We start from the raw sequence: 22,229 nt of genomic DNA, 5'->3' as shown, positions 1-22,229 counted from the left end.
CTATTATTAGCATTGCATTAAAAAAAATGAGGATAGGGTATACTAATCCAATCTATTTGTGATTTCCCAGGGCATATACTTGGGAGTTCTGATTGGTTATATGGCATGCTGTTATTCATAGTCAGGTGGTGGTGTAGTTGCTAAGATGGGTGTAGTTCAAAGTCAAATGAGTGAATATATTTTAGTAGTATATGTATTGGGCAGTCTACTTAGCCCTTCTCCATTTTTACATCTAGAAAGGAGGGAAATAATCTCATTTTGAGTGGCTATCTTGTGGTTTAAATAAGACAGTAGGCAGATTACCTATGCTTTAGACACACAACCAATAAATGATACTGTCCCCTTCTTGAGTCTTTACAAGAAGAAAATATGCTATTGTTACATAAAAATTTTATCAGGTAAAGATATGTGAACAAATTAAGGAAACGATCAGCACAGAATTTTAAATTTCTTACATAGCTTATTTCCTTAGAAATAAAATATATAGTCTAATGCAATATTGATAGAGAATTATGGAAACAACTGATATATACAGCTGTATTTAGCTCTGTTCATATAGATCTCATGTATAAGTTGTTACTAAAATAATGTGCAGCATCCAGTTTATCTCGGGCTTCTGTTAGTCCCACATTTTTTTTTTCTTGCCAGTTTTACCCTTGTTTCAATTACTCTCCAACCTCAAGACAGCCAACTCACTATCTCCTCTCTCCTTGTGAATTCCTATGCTTCTTGTGGAGATAATTGCTAGAAAAGAACATAACATGTGTGATCTAGATTTCAAAATATTCCCTTGGAAACAAGTAAGCAACCAATGGTAGAATGATGAGCAACAGCCATCCCTATTTCTACTTAGATATTATCTGCTTAAGTATGTGAGTCATTATAGACAACTTAAGAGATGATGTTTAATATAATATCTGAAAAATCAAATTTCTAATGATTTTCTTGTGCCAGTGGTATATCCATTAGTGTCCTTTGGGAAACAGTTGAACATGGGCTAATTCAAGGAAGGTTTACTTACAAAGGGATTATTTCTAAATGAGCTGATGTAAAGGAACCTCAAGGGATCATGCAGCTAGGGTAGTAGCAGCTGGGCTGTCACCATTCCAACCCACTGGGATGAGGGAGGGGAGAGATGTTGGACAGAAAGATATGTATATCAGTCTGGCATGGAAGGACTGGTAACCTTCAGTTAAGGGCACATTCCTAGTCAACATAATGGGAGGGACCCTGCAGGATAATCCTGATCTCACTTTCCTCCCTCCCTCCATCCTCCTGCTGGAATTCTCCAGAGGATCAGAGAGTCTGTTCATAGAGTCTAGAGCATCTCAAACTTAAATGTTCATAAGAATCACATAGTGGTCTTGTTAAACTGTAATTTTTAATTCAGTAAGTCTGGGATGGGGCTTGATAATCTGCTTTTCTAACAAGTTCCTAGGTGATGCCAGTGCTGCTCGTGTAATGCCACAGTTTGTGTAGCAGGATGTAGCCTATGCAGATCAACCTCTGTACAAAGAACAAGGAGGAGAATAGGTCTGGAAAGGCATGTGGACAATATAGTTGAACTATGAGGAAAACATAGATGGGTTATGATGAGAGTGCTTTGTTGTCTTCAATAGCCATGAATTTAGCAGCATAACCCTGTATCAACTACACTGTCAGAGTCCATCTATGCTTGTTTAAAACAATCCAGGTAGTGATACCAAGCCTTCAAAGAACTTGGATAAAATATAATAATCTGAAATCAGAAGGATGAAGGAATATTGTTACTTATTAAAGTAATAACATTTTCTGGATATTATATTTAAAATTATTCAGTGTTCTTAAATTTGTAATGGAAGAATATATTCCACTGCCGTCAGTCATGATACTCATGAACTGTGGTCACTCTTACTCAAGCAGTTGGCTTCTTTCCCAGTTAGTCTCGTATTGGAAGGCATTACATTGTAGATAAGTGATCTCTGACATTGTGCATAAAACAAATATGTGACATAAAATTACCTCATTTATTTTGAATTAGAAAACATTATAAACTTGCAGGTATATTTTTGTTCTTGAGGTCATTTGAAAAGTTTTGCCTAATCTTCATGTTCTCTAAGGCATTCATGTGAAAGCGAGAGTCATTCTAATCATAAAAGAAAAGAAAAAACAAAAAAGAAAAATTGAGTATTATCATTTTTCATGTTACACTTTATAGTAAAATTATATTTGGTAAAATTAATTAGTGAAAAGAGAACAGAAATTAAAATAAAACAAGCATGAAATAATTACCATTCAAAAAATATGAGCTATCAAAACAAAAAAGCACATAAGAAAATGATTGAATTGAGTGGATCTTAATATTTAACTACAGGACTAAAGATGATTAAAAATAGTTCATTTGAAACTGTCAGAAAATGAGGATTGAAATTTAATTAAATTGATGGCTGAGACAGTTTTAAAAGTGTTGAAAGTATTTGTGAACCATACCACTGGTAACTCTTACCATATGGTGACTTTTAATATGCCAATTATAAGAATCCCTAAAGAGAATATATAAAATCCCACATTTTTCTTATAATCCTGACATTTTACTGCACACCATAACTGTAAGACCTGTTACGCCAAGCATTGCTGGTGCATCTGCTGGTACCTACGTAAGTGTTATGGATTTCTGAAGTTGTTCCATTTCTGGAAGGGAAGAAAGCCCACATACAGAATTTAGCGTCTTTATTCATTAGCATCCACTGTCTCTTAAATAAAAAATAACAAAATTAATTCAACCTAGAACTGTGAAAATTATCAAATTGATTTTATAAAATATGATGTCTCCTTTTCACACTTGCAACTCTGTTCAGTTTTCCAAGTAAAAATTTTAGACTTACTCCTTAGTCTGAAGTGGTTGAAAAGTAAGATTTCAAAGATTTGGAGTCTAGGCTGATCTTATTACAACTTTGAGACGTTATAGCCTTAGAATCCTCTTTTGTAAAAGTGAAAATGGGCCTGTTACAAGAACACCTTAAAATATTCTGAATAACTACACATATGTTCGTATAAACTAATATGATTTTATATATATATGTGTGTGTGTGTGTGTGTGTGTGTGTGTGTGTGTGTTTCTATACATTTATACTAAATTTACTATCTTGACCAAAGAACTTGGGGGAGGTTTATAACTTTATATAAAAAATAAAATTTAAGTTGGAAATCCAGGGAGAGTTTATGAATTTGTATACATCCCTACACAGTGAAAAAGACATAACACAAAGTAGTTGAAAAATTTTAGTATAGTGCATCCCCAATTGGAATGACATCTGAAACTGACTAGATCTTAAAATTATAAATAATAATAATAAAATAACTAACATTTACTGAACTTTTGCCATGTCCTGATTCTTAGAATTTATTGTAGAATTTAAGTATATGGTACAATGTATAATTGTAAATTTTCTTTCAACTAAAAATAGGGCATCATATAAATTTTATACTTGCATATTCAATATGCAAAAGTAAGTGCTAGCCACAAACTAGCAGGGTAGCATAATTAGACGTTTAGGACTTAAAAAAATACTGGAGTGTCTAAACCATATTACTTATCTCTAGTGATTTTTAAAAGGCAGAAACATTAGATTTTAGATAATTATAAAATTGAATATATACCATTTCTTTTAAAATTAATTGGTCTGTCATTTTAAATTTGAGAATATTTTGGATCTTGCATATCCCTAATATATGTCTTTACAAATGAATTTTCAGTGCTATTGAACATATTTCATTGCACCACTAATTTTCTCAACAAATGAAGGCCAGTATTATTTCTTTTATTTTAACATATTCTAAAAATATTTTTCACAAAAACTCATGAACCACTTACTAATATGCTGTAGAATTTTCTATTATACCTTTTTTTACTGTATAGTCCAGAAATATGATTTACTTGCAGCATACCTTTAATCATTTTCTAAAATTATACTACAGCAACATTTATAAATCATATATTCTTTTCTCAGAAATTTGTATCCAGTGGTAACTCTTATATAAAAGATGGTAAAGCAGACACTGCAAGAATACTACCTAGTTTTTACTGGCATCAGTGTAGTTTCTTGATATTTCTTCTTCTAAGGATAATATGGATGGAGTGACCAATTAGCAGCTTCCATGCCAAATATGTTCTGAAGAACAGTTCTGCCAGTACAGGATGTAGAAAAAAAGTGTTAAATTGTAGTGTCTTTAGGCCTGTGACATGGAGCCACACTTTACTTTCAAACAAACAAAACTTTTCCTCTGAACATAGTAAAATACTTTTAGAATCTCTAAAAACATTTTAATCTTTGAGATAGAATTGAGAATTCTGATTAGTCTTTTCTTCTTCCTTTGCTCTAAATTCTACACCTAAATACTTAAGGGTAAATGAATGAATCTCTTAGGAATGTATAGAGAAGTTAAACAACTTGTTCCATGTCTTATGGGACTAGAATACAGGTTTCCCAACTCCTGGTCCAGTGAGAGAAATGTCACAAATAACACACTGTGTTTTAACATTATCTAGATCTATATAAAATCCCTTAGCAAGTGATTGATTATATATTCTAATACCCATGTAAATGGATCTACTGTCAATGGTGAGATGTGCCACGTTCTCAAAATGGAACACACACATGCACACACGAACACACATTAGTTTTAATAACCAAAAGAAAAACTGATGAAATTTATTTTATTAGTATAGTTTATTTATTGAGTATAAAGATAAAGATGATACTTAATTCAAAATAAAAAGAAGGAATTATATATCTAGATAGCATGATGTCAGAAACAGTTTAAAAGAAGAGAAAGGCATTGTACATTTGAGAAGTTGAAGCAAAAATAAAAATAAATCAGTAGGATACAAATGACTTTCTCAAAAGAAATTATTTTCCTTTTCACAGGGACCATCATACTCTCACTTAATTGTAGATTTATAATGAAGCTACTGCCACTTGCAAGATAAGTTATTGTCAAAATAAATACTACAAATTTAGAAGATTAAGATAATAAACAGAATGTTTCATTTGTTTTATTTTTATTGTTGTATTTGAATATAATTTAAGTAGAAAATGAAAGGGTTTTTAGATGTTCTGATAACATTTAATAAATAGTGCCAGTGTTTTTCTACAGGAGTCCCGTACAAATCTAAAGTAGTTTTTTCCAATGAAAAAATATTCTGCTCACTAATATTAAACATGTCTGTTTCTTCTTTTTCAAAGATAAATGTTCTGAGAAATTACAGATTTTCACTGTATATACATAGGAGTGAAATAGAATAAAAAATTATCGGTGTGTGACTTTTGAGATTATGTAGTGAAGAGTCTTATCAATTTTAAAATAAGCAACTTGAAGCAGGGAAATGTTTTATGACTTTAAGTTTTAGAGGCTGGGTGTTAGACCACATAAAGGTCATGTTTTCTAAGCCTCCAAGTGATGGTTGAATTCCCTGTAGTGCATCTGTGTATTGTGGTCAGTTTCCTAATGTTAAAGAATGGCACCAGCACTTTGTTCCTACTAACAGAGATTCTTCAACATAAAAATAAACTCATATGCCACCTGTTTCGCAAAAAAAGTGTTGACATTTGAAACAAAATCTAGCAATTTATCCGTGTATGTGCATATATGATTAATCTTTATAATAAGGCATTGTAATTTAAATAATTTCAATTAAGTGACTTTAGCCAATTAACCTGGAAGTTAGATGAGGTTTATCAGTCACCATCAGTTTTTTTTTTTTTTTATAAGTTTTACTACTTGAGTAAAATAATGTTGCTGCCTTTGAGAAACTCACAGTACAGTGGAAGGAATTGACACAAACAACACACTGTCTTTTAATATTTATAAAATTATATAAAATACAACATATTTTAATATCTTTATGATAAAATAAATTTGACATGCTTATAACTGAAATACATTTGTTACAAAGGTCAGGTTAATTTTATAAGTTAAATGTGATCACTAGATGTGCCATTGCTTGATGTCATGTTGGTACTTAATACATATACCTTGTAATACATAATATATGTTTTTATGGCATGTATTTGAGAATTAACATTTCACTGATTTGTGATTTAGAGTAGCATCTTGCAATTGGTACTTACAGTATTCGTCCTTTCAGTTTATTCAAGAAGAGATATGCTGTATGCTCTTTTTATTGAAATTATAAAAATCTCTAAAGTATGTGTTTCCTATTTAACATATTTTAAAATTTGGGGTGAATTTAAATTTTACATTATTTTCTTTTCACTCCTCCTTATCTCCTAAAATGGTTATTCTCCTGGCTTTCCATCTTCTGCATCTGTATTACAATTATTTATACTTTTCACTTTTCTTCAATTTAAATTGACAAACAGATGCTTTTAAAAAATAAGCTTAGGTCCCTTCAGAACCAGGAAACTGTGTAAAACTTCTTGGTGTCAGATGACATTTTCATAGCTAGGTATTGTCCCTGACCTCACCAACCAAATAGTCTAATGTAGATACAAGCCCATTACATAAACCTAGTTTATACACACACTCACACACACTCACACACACACACACAGTTGTTTTCAAATCCTTTATTTCTAGTAACTGAGCTCTTTGACCCTCTGGATTTTTCTTCTTCAATTTTCTCCTTTGGGTTTACAATCTTTTCATTAAAAAAAAAAATATTTAAGAATTCCAGATTTGTGTTAATACTACTATGAAATTTTCCAACCCCTCTGTAATACTTAAAGTCAAATCTTATAATGCAGAGAAAAGTAGAGTTAGAATTCCTACTTATAATTCATGTTTGGATTGGGAGACTCTAGAATTATGCCTCAAAATACAAAATGTAAATTTTGTTAAAAATAATTTTCAGGCAGCAGGAAAATTTACAAGTGGCAGAACTAAATTTAGAGCAGCCAACCAAATACAGCAGTAGGACTAAACTTTACCTTACCTTGGGGGCTGGGTTGTGGAAGAGAATTACAACGAAAAACATAACTTGAGAGAGATGTAGTCATTCTTTCACTGTAAATAAAGGGCCTCAGGTAAAGAATCTCAAAATTGTAAAGCAACTGAGCAGTCATCTAGTCCTAGCTACTTATTTTAAGAGAAGAGACAGGTAAAAAGGCAGACTCTTGTCCAAAAATCAACAACTACTAATTGCTAAGAATTAGGTATCTTAAATCTTACTCCAATGATCATTTTCATATTTTTATATGTACTATGTATAGTTTACAGCTGTGTATTTCAGTAAACCATAAGACTCTGCCTCTACCTCTGTACTTTTGAAGGTAGTGACAAGAAAAAAATCACCTTAAAATGTTTCAAAGGCAACAAAATATCCTTAATTTGAATTAATTGGGTAAAATGGCAAGTAAGATTTAGTGAAATGATCATTTTAAACTAACAAAAATCAAAAATTGCTTTTTTCAAATTCACGAAGTGAACAAAACCTAATTGCCTAAATGTTTCAAGCTATCATTTCTACCTATAAACCTCATAAAATGCATTATGTAAAAAATTCAAATTATAATTGAGGAAGCTAAGTATATCCCTTGGATTCTTGTTCATGTGTTTTTTTTTTAAGAAAATAATTGTTATTTAAATATCTCATTACATCAGATTATGTAATATTTTTAATTAGTGGGGTGGGTGGGTGAGTTTTTAATTAAATAGTTTTTCTTTATTTCACTTGGTGTCATTTAAAATTTAAATAAAGTAGAAAGTAGTCTTCTGAACTATAGTTTATCCCTTTAAAAATTATATATTAGCTGTAGTTAATAAAATAATTTATACTTAAAAGGAAATAATACTTTTTTCCTTCATCCAAAATACTTGAAAAACTGTTTTTTAAATGTTCCAAGTTACTTCATTGAATTTGTATTTTTTAAGGCAAATCCAGTCATATCTACTTTAATATAGTACACAATGAAATATGCCAGCCTCTTATGATGTTGATTTTTAATATAATAATATCAAAAAAGTAGCAAGGTATTTTAGATGAAATCCAAAAAGTTATAATTCACTTTCATAAATTTTGTACAATATGGATGGAACATCGATCATCATTCACAAGCAATGTGTGTGAAAGGAAATGGTTATTGGCAGAAATACTAGAATGTATTTTAAGTTTTTTCAATTATGTTATTTTCTTAAACGTGTCCTAATATTTCAGTTAGGCTAAATTACCTTAAAAGTACACTAGTTTATTTTAAAAACCAAGCTCATTAAATTATCCCACTTTTATAATGTATCAGTCTAGTTTAATTCCATAAAATTTGAAGAATTCAAATGGTTTATGATAAAGAGTTAATGTTTTGCTCTTCTATAAAAACTGGGTAGTGTTAAAAAGTACCTATACATGTATGCAAGATTCTCCCTATAGTACACTTAAAATCCTTTTATACTGCTTGGTATTTTTACTGCTTAGTGATCAGATTGCTATTTTTTTCTTCTTTAGTTTCTTCTGGGTACCCTATATCAGGCTTAAGAAAGCAGTTTTTTTAACTTGCATAATTCCATGCTAACAAAATTTGTTAACTTGAATTTCATTTTAAACTTGTGTATCCTGATACATGTTTTTGTTTGTTTTCTTAACTAGTGAAAAAGGCCATAGATTTTAAATCTAGAGGATTTAAATTGTTTCCAGGGAAAGACAACAGCAACAAGTTTTCTATCTGTGAGTGTACTCTTTTTTTTGTTTCCTTCTCTAGTGCAAGAGTGAAGTTTGTGGTGTCTGTGTTGTTTGTGTGTTTTAAAAAAAATGTGTGTTTACCAAATTAACTGCATTAATATTTATATAACATGCATGATTATTCAATATTTTCTTGTATTTAAATGCATATTGAGTTATTGGGTTATTGTGATAAACTTTGGAGCTCAGATTGTTTCAAAATGTAAAAGAAAAAAACTCTTTTGATCTAGCATGTTGATAACATTCTAGTTTTCTAACTCTAATATGTGAGATAAAAGAGTGAGTGAAAATCATCAAATTAATGGTTTCTTGTAGGAATTTTTGTTTGAACATATCTAAATTTCAACATAATTATTTTTCTAAGGAAAAATTTCTTTAAATAGCAATTTTTCATTTAAGGAAAAAATATATTTTAATTTGAGTTAATTTATACAAACACTTAAGTCAAATATTTTATAAATGAATTAACTAGCTAATTAATTTTTGTTTTATTTTGAAAATCTCATGATATGAACTGAGGTACACATATTTATGTGCTGCCCCAATACACAATTTTGCTTAACATTCAGGGATTTGTAGATGATCTGAAGTTCATTCATAAATCTAAGATTAAGAGTCATTGAATTTGAATATTCATTATTATATTACCATATATGAACATAAAATAAGATTTTTAAGAAAGCTATGCATTTTTTCAATATAAATCAATAGCAGTTTGTAGAAATACCCTGCCTTACTGTTCCTGCAGATACATATTATAAATTTTAAAAGAAGCCATTCATGACACATCTGACTTCTAAAATGCCTTATTGATAATAAATAAGATTAGCTATTTTAAATAAATATTATCTTCTTAGCAAAAATACATTTTTAGCATTATTTATTTTTATTCAATTCCAAATCATCTAATGAAATGAGTTTAAAACTATTTCTTTAAAAAATCATTCATGGGCTTCCCTGGTGGCGCAGTGGTTGAGAGTCTGCCTGCCGATGCAGGGGATGCGGGTTCGTGCCCCGGTCCGGGAAGATCCCACATGCCGCGGAGCGGCTAGGCCTGTGAGCCATGGCCGCTGAGCCTGCGCGTCCAGAGCCTGTGCTCCGCAACGGGAGAGGCCACAGCAGTGAGAGGCCCGCGTACAGAAAAAAAAAAAAAAAAAATCATTCATTATAGTTATATCAGAAAAGGATTCTACCCACATATTTATTGAGTTGTATTTGTAACAGTAAATGGCACAAATTGAGCAATTACTTCACTTATCAAGAAGCAAACTTGGAGCCTTTTGGTATCAAATATTTTAAAGTGTCCTAATTTTAAAATGTGATTTTTCACATTTTGTTAGATTTGAGAATACGAAACCAAAAATAGCAGATATCAGTAGGAAAATGTCAAATTGGGTTACCTGTTTGGAAAGCATTAAACAGTTCATTTCAAAGTATTTAGCTGTATAAGTATGATTTATTGTTATATTTTTAGGGTTAAAACATATTTTCAAAATTGTTAACAGTTTTTAGGGAAAATAATCTACAGTGTTTTACATATATCTACATAAATTAATTAATCTACATATATTAATTATTTGATACATTTCAGAGAAAAAGGTATTTTTCCTATATAAGAAAGTATAAACATAAAGTTGTTAGGTGAAATTATTCTGACATATCAAATTTTATCATGTCAACATGAAGGAAATGATGCAGACTTAAATAATTAAGTTTACTACTTTTTTTTTTCCAATATTTTGTCTGGCTAATCTATTTATTTTGGAAATCTAAGAAGAATTGTACGCTATCACTTTCTTACACTTTCCTCATTTTGGTTACACAACTGTTATTTTATATGCTTCATGCTTCAAACTTTCAGATGTCCTGGGAAAATTAAGCTATTTATACTGAAATTAAGATATATTCAACTCTACATCATCAACACTTATAAATATTACAGTATATATAAATGTATCATAGTAATATGCTGTACACCAAAATCTTACACAATGTTATACATCAAATTTATTCAATAAGAAAAATGTGTATGTAACTTTTTATACTTGGTATATTGTCTTAGTGGACATACATATTATTTTCATTGTTCTTGTACAGTGGTTATGAGGGTGAACAAGCAAGGGAATTTTAGACATAACAGTGTACCTGGGGAAACAAACCCTGATTAAATATATATATATTTATATTAAATATTAAATTTATATTATATTAGATATAATATTTAATATATTTATATTAAATATTAAATATATATATTATATATATATATTTAATTTAAAGAATATTTACTTTTAAATTGTCAGGAGTAAAGTTAATGAGACAAAAAGAAAAAAGTTACTCATAAAGCAAAAAATGTTAATTTACTTCATAATTTAAAAATACATTTTACATTTATCCATTACAGCTTATGTAGGAGATAAAATATACTCTTGTGCTTTCTTATTTTTATTTTTGAATAGAAATAATTCAACTTTCATCAAGGCAGATTATTTATTCCAATTTTTTTTATCAACAATAACAAGCCAACATTATTTTAAGGTTATTTTCCTACATTTTTTTTCTCAAATGTTTAATAGCTAGTTACAAATATATATTCTCTATGGTTGATCACAGAGAAAGTTATGATGCTTTAATTTTTATCATTATTATATATTTGTTATCAAGTAGGCATTTTGGTCTTCATCTCTTTGAATCGTTAATTTAACACAGAGTCAAATAATTTTAAAAGGAGACAAGTTTTATCTGACATTAAACTTTCAAAGGAAAAAAATAAAGCTTGTGTTCTTTGAAAAAAATATCGATTCAATCACTAGAACTTCCAGGAGTGAGCATAATTATGGAGGACATGAGCTACACACATTTCCAAATTGCATCTTCCCATAATAGCACCTTTAAAGTTTAACTAAGAAACAAATTAATAAGAGATTCAGGAAACTGCAGTAGTGTTCATGGGAAGCATTTGGTTGTTTAGATGGCTAATTCAGATCCTTTTTCCTACTTTAGTCCTGAACTCTATGTAGTCTCTTTCCATCTCTTGTTGTTATCAAAGAGAGTAGGTTTGCAAATAAAGGAAAAATATTTTTAATTTAAAAAATAAAAATAAATTTTGATATTTTAAAATGTTGAATTGAGTGAATTTATTCTTGCCAACTTTTCTACTAGGCTCTTCTAAAATTTTAAGGTGGAATTATAAAGAAACTGTGAGCTTTCCGTAATGTATTTTTAAAAATTATTTCATCTTCTTCAAGTCCATACTTTCATGCATTCTTATTATACATTCATTTCACAATTCTATTTGAACTACTTCTCCATGGCAGCACCATGCTAGACTAAGAAGGTAAAAAGAGTGAATAAGATACAGTCTCAGTTGGCAAGGATACAGCATTTTATTGGGAAGCTAAATGAGTTAAATGGCAACTTTTTGTGGGATATAAAGTTAGTATAAAATAACATTCTGTCCACATTCGTGATGTTGGAGTTCAGAACAAGATCCAAAGCATTCTATTTTATAAGCTGGAATAAAATTTTTAAATCTAATAATAAAAAAAAATTCTAAGATGCCACCAGCTGGATGAGGTAATGTAGAGATGACTTTTAGTAAGATGACTTTCAGGATCTAGTTATTTTTATCTTTAGAGTAGATTATGTGCTATGTAACATCAGAAGCTTAAGAAAACTTGCTTGTAATAACAATATTTTATTTTGATGTTGACTAATTTTATAGTATTTTCAAGCTAGAATATAAAATAATATAGTTCATTAATTAAAATTCCTATAGCATATTTTATAAGCACATATAATAAATATACTTCAATGTTATAAGAAATGATAATTCATCCATTTTTTTTAAATTCTATAAATTCTGCCCTCTCTTTTTGTCACTGATGTGTGGGGAAAAGGATTCATATTGCATTTGTACTACTAATAATAACATTATTATTATTATTGTCCTTAAAGATCAGAGCAAAAGATATTCCCTGTAGTTATGCTCTTTTCAAGAGGCAGGACCCTGTCCATGTAATTAACTTTTTTTTTTTTTTTTTTTTTTTTTTTTTTTTTTTTTGGTGGTACGTGGGCCTCTCATTGTTGTGGCCTCTCCCGTTGCGGAGCACAGACTCCGGACGCGCAGGCCCAGCAGCCATGGCTCACGGGCCCAGCCGCTCCGCGGCATGTGGGATCTTCCCGGACCGGGGCACGAACCCGTGTCCCCTGCATCGGCAGGCGGACTCTCAACCACTGCGCCACCAGGGAAGCCCCATGTAATTAACTTTTAAAGAGCACTCATGTTCTTTTTACAAGTTACTATTCAAATTGAAAGAAGTAAAAATGATAAATATTTGTCCAGTTGTTTGAATGGCATTACGTAGTGAAAGCAGCTGATTGAATGGATACTAACTTCATTTGAATGTCTTGGCGTCACTAGCTATGGGCAGTTATGTAGCATCTAAATATCAGAAAAATAAGAAACTATATACTTTGTTCTTTATTTTTTATTTAAAAAATTTAAATTAAAGAACACTAAATACATGTATCATGCAGCAGCTCTCCCGTTATCTTTACAATTTAAGTTGGGAACTTTTTCACCATTGCAGATGTCCAAAGGCAGCGGTTTAAAGGACACTTTCAAACAGACAAAAGTAATTTGACTATTAAATCATAAGAACTGGGGTTAATTAAGTGAACATGGTGAAAGTTATAAATATGGTCTGCATTCTAAGATAAAATATTTGGAAAAGTGTTTTGAATTTTAAGTATTGCTGCCCTTTCTCCTTTCTGAGCTTTCTGTACAGGATGGAGAGCTCAGGGGTTAAGAGTAGAATTTCTTGAATCAGTCTGCCAAGGTTGAAACCTAGACTAAGGCAGAAAGTGGAAATAGGACTTTAGAAATGTGTCTTAACCTCTCTATGCCTCAGTTTCCTCACCTGTGGGAAACATAATAATAGTAGCTATGCTTCAGATTTGTGTGAAGATTAAATGAGCTGATACATGTAAAGTGTGTAGATTAGTTCCTGACACATAGTACTGTGTGTTAGCTATTGTTAAAATTTATCTTAACCTAGGCAATAATGATGATGAAATGGAAAAAATGAAACTTTTTATTATTTTTCTTTTCTAATGTATTCACAGACACGTCTATTTTTACCTATAATCTGTGTTATAAATTTAATATAATAGTGTAGGAAGCCTAAGTCATGACACTTCTTTTTCTTATCTCTATCGTATGTTAAAACAGTTACATTTTAATAGCATATACTATAATATTTTCAAAAGTCAGTTAAAGATAGGATGGTTCTTCCCATAGAAAAAATACTCATTGAAAACAGCGTACAACACATTGTTTTTAATCAACCTACTAGGAAATATTTACTGAGAAGTCATTAACCCCCTTCTAGGCACTGTGGGAATATTAAAATAATTATGTTTTTCCTTATGTTTATCAAATGTATAATATATTTGTATATATGACTAAGGAATATGAAACTACTAACAGTATGACAAAATAATTAAAAAATTAAATATAAAATTGTTCATGTCATATAAAAAGAGGGATTAGAAAATCTGGAAAAAATGAGAGACTGTATTTTGCAAAAAGTGGGATGTGGGGCTTCCCTGGTGGCGCAGTGGTTGAGAGTCCGACTGCCGATGCAGAGAACATGGGTTCATGCCCCGGTCTGGGAAGATTCCACATGCCGCAGAGCGGCTGGGCCCGTTTACCATGGCCGCTGAGCCTGTGCGTCCGGAGCCTGTGCTCCGCAACGGGAGAGGCCACAATAGTGAGAGGCCTGCGTACAGAAAAAAAAAAAAAAAAAAAAAAGTGGGACTTGAGCTGAGTCTTGAAAATTATATAGAATTTTGATAGCTAAAGAGGAAGAAATGGAAAACATGGGGACCTGGAGAAAACACAAAGCATGGAATGAGCATGGCTAACCAGTAAAATTGCAGAAGAATGAAGAATCTGTTGGACTTGAGTTATGGATGTATATTGGTGGCTAGTGGGTAGTAGAGTTGATATACTTAGAAATCTAGAATCATAGGATATTTGGACAGTAATGAAAACTGTGTTTGAGAAAGTTTAGTTCTAGTAGTCAAGATGAATTGGAAGAGAATGATAATAGAGAAACAAAAGCATCAGTGATTAAGCTGGATTTGAGCATTCACATGAAATGACTATGAGAATTTTGGTGGGTTGACCTAGTAGGTCATTGAAGGAGCAGGACGGAGCTTGGGGAAAAAATGACAAAACCATATATTTGAAATTCTTAGCAAAGAGGTAATTTTTCAAGCCATGAGGAAAATATAAAATATGGAGAATTATGGGTCATTGTCTTGAATTTGCCCTCTGTATGTGATATCAGCTAAAGTAAGAGAGTGGCCAAAACAAACAGAAGGAACAAAAGCCAGAAAGATAAAAAGAAATTAACTAACAAGTCAGCAGACCAAGAAAAGAAAAATATCACATGCTTTGTGTGGATTGGTGAACTTGTAATTTGGCAGCAATAAGGATACTGTTGAGGATATTTAGGAAAGTGATTTTTATAGAATGAAGGATGCAAACACAAAATTTCATATCTAATTGAAAATATGACAACTTTACCAGAGCTGTGACTGTTGGGCCATCATCTGATAGTTATCTTGCTGTCTAATAAATCAATATGAACAAGTTGACAATCTGAACTAAATGGTGGAGGGATCCAGTGGTTCTCAATATTGACTCTACATTAGAATCACCTGGAGGATTATTAAAAAAATCAAACAACAACAACAAAAAAAAACAGATCTAAAGTGTCCTACCCAAAGTAATTGCATTAGAATATCTAGACATAAAAGTTAATCATCTTTATTCTTTTAAAAAAGCTCTAGAGGTGATTCCAACCCACAATGTAGGACAAGAACCATTGCAAGGCTTACATTTTTCCCTCTCTAGAGTCTCTACTCAGGTCCCATTCTTTTATTTAAAACGCAGACAAGTTGATGAAGAGGAAAATAGAAGTTACTCTCTAATTCACTATAAGATTGAATTCATGAAACAATATCACTCAGATATTTCAGACCTTGTCTGGTTTAATGATCTTCCCATTTGATAAAAAGCCCTATCTTGGGGAATTATTTATTTACTGTGATCACATTCACTGAAAATATTAATAAATCTTTTTAATAATTGGGTGTTCTGAAGAAACTGCTGAAAGTGTACAATGGCTAAGTAAAACACAGTCATGGAAATTGTTAAAGGGTAAAACCCTTAGTTTGATTTTCATCATTATATCATAATTCAATGACATGCTTGATAATTTGTGCCACAGTTTTACTTTCACATTGGCAGACTAAATTCTTTGTTATATACCAAATAAAAAGTGGTATTAACCTTAAACTTTTTTCACAGGGTCTTATTTTTCTATTGCAACTTTAAGAATAATAAGTACCCAAACGACACTGCCCTAACTGGTGGTGACTTCTCTACTGACAATAATTAATGGAAACTCTGGCACTGATACCCTGGGAGTGCATTACAAGAGATTTCACTATTTGATAGTAATTAAAAATAAAGTGTTAATTGTTAATGTGTTAATATTCAGATTAGTAAGTCATTGAATAGGAACATGAAACTTACTTTCTTATATGTCCACAAATAGAAAAAAATGTTTTTGTCCTCATTATTGGTTTATCAAACTATATTTAACTTTCTATATATAAACTATAGTGGTTACAATAACAAAATACAAGAATATATTTTATGTACAACTTTAAATGAATATCATCCTTGTTTTTCTGATCATATATGTTTTGATTATTTTTTTCTTTTCTTTTTCCTGTTGTTCCAGTAAATGAGGGAGGTATTAAAACAGCTTCCAATTTATGCCCAGATCCAGGAGAACCAGAAAATGGGAAGAGAGTTGGATCAGATTTTAGGTAAGATTTTAAATTGTTTATTTCAGTATTTATTTTCTCAAGGTTTATTTTAATTTTAACTTCAAATGTAACTAATAATATGGAGATGAAGACCTGGTGACTTAAAAGTGTGGCAGCTAGATTTCATTAATGTGTTACCATTAATAATATTTCATTATTTTAAAGTGACTAATCAAATTTATTAGGATACTTTTTGGCTTTTAAATGATTAATCTGTTGTCATGTAGTAAGTGAAAAATCATGGGATTTGATTTGAAAGACATGAGTTTGAATTCAACTTCTATTGCTTATTAATTGTCTGATCTTTGGTAAGTTATTCAATCCTGTATGCCTGAGTTTCCTCTTCTATAACATGTATATCAAATTTACCACATAGAATGGTGAGTTTCATATGAGGTACTACGTGCGAAACCTTCCTGCAAATGTTCTATAAACATTTTATATGTAATTTTTAGAAGTAAATGTAACTTGAATAAGTTTTATCTCTATCTTAAAATTAGTATTTATTTTAAAATTTGAAATTAGCTTACTTACAACCTAGAAAATGTATGTAGTAGACTATGGTAGCCATTAACTTACACTCTCAAACAATATTTTTTAAAAATCTTGAACTTTCATTAGTCCTCTGTAACATTTTACAAATAAAAGATACAAAAAAATCCTATAAAATAGTAAGCGATAATTTAGTTAACATTCACAAATACTTATTTTCACAAAATATTCATGATATATTAAATTTAAAAAATGATAATGGTTATAGGTACACATACGACACATTTACAATCTTTTCTTCTTTATATTGTTTGTATAAAGGACAAATGCTGTGCTAAAGAATATCCCTATGAATAAAAGATAGTTCTTATAATAAAGACCTGTGAAAATTTTGTCCCCGTGGATCATTCAAGTTGACTTAAAGTTATATTTTGGTATACTTGCAGTGTAAAACAATATTAGTTCAATATGAATAAAATTGTAATTTTCTAAAAATTTTACAGAACTTTCTTTAACGAGCCTGATAATTAATATGGATAATAATGTTTGAAAAAATCACACTAGAAAGAAATTCAAAAGACCTGGGAAACTAGTCAGTCTGATCTTAATAAACTAAGTGACTATATTAAAAATCAACTAAATCTCTCAACCTCAATAATTAAAAATGATATTTCTTAGACTGCAGAGTGGTCAACCGTTTACTTAGTATTTTTACACGTATTCTTTATTTATTATAAAATGCTATAAGGTGTTTATTATTTTATTCCCTCTTTACAAATAAGAAAACTGACACTCTGTTTATCCAGCTAATAATTTGATGGAATTGAAATTTGAACTCGTTACATCCTGATTCTAAATCCTGACCTTTTAATCAGTATATTACATTATGCTTTTAAACCAAACTTCATTCACACCCCATCCTTGCAATAAACTGTCTTGTCTTCTCCAAGAGTTGGTTTCGTCAGATATAAAAATGAGGATAATAATACTTGTTTCATGGATTGAGGGAAAGATTACATGAGATAACGTGTGCATGTTAGTAATCATAAAGCTTAAGACAAATAAGTATTCAATTAATTCTAACTTCTATTATAGTATGATAAGATAAATGAAATAGTTAATATTAATATTTATTTGGTCTCACTTTTTGCAAAAATATGTTTATTAGAAATAGACTTAATAGGAATATAGTGAGTTAAATTACCTTTTAGTGGATTTCAAATCATAAGATTATCTTACAGTCATGTTTCAGGACCCTGATAGATGTTAGTCATCAAGAAGCTCACAGTCAGGCTAAGATATAATAGAGTCATTATAATTTAAGAACATGTGAAATGTCATGGAGACAGAGGAGGTATGGTATTTTGGGCAGCTAGGAGATGAGGGTCACAGAGGTAAATGTTGAGGTGGGTTATGAAGTATGATTGGAATCTGGTATAGAGAGGAAGAGAAATCCAGAGACCATTTATATGTTTATACATTCATTGTCTACATATATTGTTTACCTATTACGTACTGGCTTTGTACCAGGAACAAATAAAACACTTAACAGCAGACATAGTACATGCCCCCCATAGTTCTTCAAATTTAATGGCCAAAAAATACAATAAACAATTAAATGAATCTCAAATTTTAAAAAGTACTGTGAAGTCAAAAAATAAAATAAAAAATCAAGCTTCTGGGCTTCCCTGGTGGCGCAGTGGTTGAGAGTCCGCCTGCCGATGCAGGGGACATGGGTTTGTGCCCCGGTCTGGGAAGATCCCACATGCCGCAGAGCGGCTGGGCCCGTGAGCCATGGCCGCTGAGCCTGTGCATCCGGAGCCTGTGCTCTGCAACGGGAGAGGCCAAAACAGTGAGAGGCCCGCGTACCGCAAAAAAAAAAAAAAAAAAAAAAAAAAAAAAAAAAAAATCAAGCTTCTGTGAGAGAGGATAAAGATGTCAGAGTGGGAATCCACCCAGTGTAAGAAGGTCCCACTTAATTCATTGATACCAGAAGGATTTTATGCCTCTAGCCTACAGGAAAGGAAGAGCCTCACACTGAGGAAGAGCTTGATGATCCATTCCAGGAAAATAAAGATTAGAGAATCTAAATTATAGAATGTAAATTGAAGAAAAGCACAGAATGCGATAGAAAAGCTATAGAATGAAGTTGAGGAGATGTGGGGAAAACAGATCTCTTCTTCAGAAGAAGCAAATTGGCAGTAATTCTGCTTAATCTGAACTGAAGATATGTTTTGTTTTAAGCACACAGTGTTTTTAAAATATGTGAGTCAACATTTAAAAATCAGGAGATTTCACACACACACATACACGTGCGTGTGCACACACATTTTTGTATTTCCTTTTTAGATTTGACAGGTAAAACCAATGTGCCTTCATTGCAACATCTACTGGCACAAATTAACAGGTGTTCCCTTTAGGCTAAGCAAACTCTCTGGTTCACAGTGGTCACCCCTAGGCTTCTTCACTCATGTAGGTCACCTACCTATTATGGGAAGCTGTAAAGAGTTTTGAGAGAGAGAGAGCTGGTTCAATTTATATTTTCAGTACATCATGCTTTATACTTTAGGTAGATGGATTGAAGAAAACAAGTTTTAGTTAGAAGGCCAATGCAGCAGTCTGGGTTTAAGGTGGTAGAGACTTAGACTATGGTGATAGCAGTGAACTAGACAAACTCAAGATATCTTTTGGGTCTTGGACACTCAAAATTCTCAGTGTCCAATGATATTTGATGTGGAAAGTAAGAAAACAAAAAAGGATGATCCCTCATTTCCTCAGCTTGAACATCATGAAATTGGGGTAAATAATTATATTTAATTAAGTGTGGAAGTACAGAGGTTTTGTTTTTTTTGTTTTTTTGGGTTTTTTTTTTTTTGCGGTACGCGGGCCTCTCACTGTTGTGGCCTCTCCCGTTGCGGAGCACAGGCTCCGGACGCGCAGGCTCAGCGGCCATGGCTCATGGGCCCAGCCGCTCTGCGGCATGTGGGATCCTCCCGGACCAGGGCACGAACCCGTGTCCCCTGCATTGGCAGGCAGACTCTCAACCACTGTGCCACCAGGGAAGCCCCAGTCCAGAGGTTTTGAAGGAAAAAAAATGAGTTCTGTTTAGAGATTGTAAACTTCAAATGACTTAGAGATTTACAAGTGGGTATGTTAAGTTTATAGGTGATGAACATAATTAAAGTTCAGAGATAGCAAGGAAATATCAGTATGTAGATGTTATTAAGAATCCTAAGGCAGCATGAATAGATGACATCTGTTAGACAGTGTAGAATGGCGAGAGAATCTATGACATAGTCCAGAGTTCTATGTTATTTCATGATAAGATTGATTTTAAGAAGCTATCAAATCATTCTCACGAGTGGCAAGAGAAATAGTCATGAATGAATCAAGGGAAGGAAGTCCTTTAAAAGGGGTCAGGAATTTTGAATACAGTTGAAAATGATGAGGACAGAAGACTGTCTCTTAAATTTGACAACATGAAGGTTGTTGGCAAGAGTGATTTCATTGGAGTGACAGAGGTTGAAACAAATTGAAATAAGCTGAAGAGTGAATAGACAGTTCAGATAGGTAATAGCTTTGGAACATCAAATTGCATAAAGCAGAAGAATAATGGAGCAGTTCTATAGTCATTAGGAAGTCAAAAGAGATTTTCTTTTTAGAGATACAAGAAACCAGAGCATGTTTATTGGTTGATACAAATAATCCTGTAGAGAGGAAATCACTGATCATAGGAAAGATTCCTAGTGGGTATAAGTAAAGGAACATAACTTTTTTTGAGAAAATAAACACGATCCCAAGAACAGGAAGAGTGCTCTAGAGCCTGTGAGCCACAACTACTGAGCCCACGTGCCACAACTACTGAAGCCCGCGTTTCCTAGAGCCCATGCTCCGCAACAAGAGAAGCCACCACAATGAGAAGCCCGCGCACCGCAAAGAAGCCCCTGCTTGCTGCACTAGAGAAAGCCCATGCGCAGCAACGAAGACCCAATGAAGCCACACAAAAAAAAGGTTTTGTGAAGGGAAAATGAGAGAGCCTATATTTAATACTTTTACTCTGGGAATGCTGCATCAAGCAAGACGATCAAATTTTTATATATATATATATATATATATATATATATATATATATATATATATATATATATATATGTAAATGAGAGAGAGAGAGATGGGAATTGATGGGAGAGGAACTTTGAGAGAAAAACTGGAAATAGTCATTACCCAATAGTGGGAGAGCAAGTTTGATATAGAAATATTACCTTGCTAAGTAATTTTGAGTGTCCTTTTGAGACTGATGATAATGAATCTGCCTAGTTATATGATTTTTATCTAGAATTACTAAGCTTCCCAGGTACAAGCATAAAAAGGATTGTGCAAAGGCATGATAAAATTCAGTGCATTCAGGAAATTTCTAGTGATTCTTCTAGGCATAACAAATAGAAACATGGATGTGGAGCAAAGAAAATTTCAAGCAGAGTTATAGGTTGGGGGTCCTTTACAAGATAAGTGGATTAGATCATCTTTCAAGTTCAGTTTCAGCTATAAACAAGACCGATTCAGAAATAGCAGGTAAAATATTTTTAATCTGTTTCAGAAGGGAAAGAAATATTTTTTTTGTGTTAAAAAAGTATAAAACGGTGATCATTCTTATATAAAAGGCTATGGGAAGCAACCCAAAGAATAAGAAAAGGGAAAGCAGGTAAAGGAATAGAAATCATTGACGAAAGATATACTGTGTCAGCTTATTTTGAAGCAATATACATTTAGTTAGGGCTTGAATTAACTCTCTGTTACTGGACCCCTATCATTTCAAGGGAAAATTAGCCTCTGTTAGGCAGGTACACGATGAATCACTACTTCTACATATGGAAGCAAGCTTGGTTGTTGGATTGAAGCACCAGTCCCTGCCCCATAAATATTTAAACAAACAAACAACAAAGAAGCAAAAAACACAAAAATAACTCATGGCAATCTCTCCTGGTGCCCTTTACCCGTTTATCTATGTAATACTCCAGTTCTTTGAGGTACCAGGGCTCACACATTTCTGCAATTTAGCAAACATCCAGGTAAGTGTAAGAAGTCAGTCTCCCCAACCATTTAGTGCCTCTTTACTCACTGAATTGTCTTCTTGAAGCCTCCCTCCTAATTGGGT

At 31.9% G+C, this 22,229-nt stretch overlaps 1 protein-coding gene across 3 annotated transcripts in view; it reads left to right on the top strand.

Annotated features, from left to right (window-relative positions):
- CSMD3 (CUB and Sushi multiple domains 3) overlaps window positions 1-22,229 on the top strand; it is a gene marked incomplete at its 5' end in the record, with an annotated part of 1,086,230 nt that overhangs the window by 428,510 nt on the left and 635,491 nt on the right. For 2 of the 3 annotated variants that reach the window (XM_079722285.1, XM_079722284.1), the window contains 2 exons: window positions 8,582-8,659; window positions 16,495-16,582. In XM_079722285.1, the coding sequence (XP_079578411.1) occupies window positions 8,582-8,659; window positions 16,495-16,582 (166 nt within the window). The remainder of the gene's footprint in view (window positions 1-8,581; window positions 8,660-16,494; window positions 16,583-22,229) is intronic. The other variant, XM_079722286.1, reaches the window with a different exon arrangement.

The sequence above is a fragment of the Hyperoodon ampullatus genome (assembly GCF_949752795.1).
Source record: "Hyperoodon ampullatus genome assembly, chromosome: 17".
NCBI lineage: Eukaryota > Metazoa > Chordata > Mammalia > Artiodactyla > Ziphiidae > Hyperoodon > Hyperoodon ampullatus.
The sequence above is the reverse complement of the archived record's forward strand: the minus strand, read 5'-3'. Positions and strand labels throughout refer to the sequence as shown.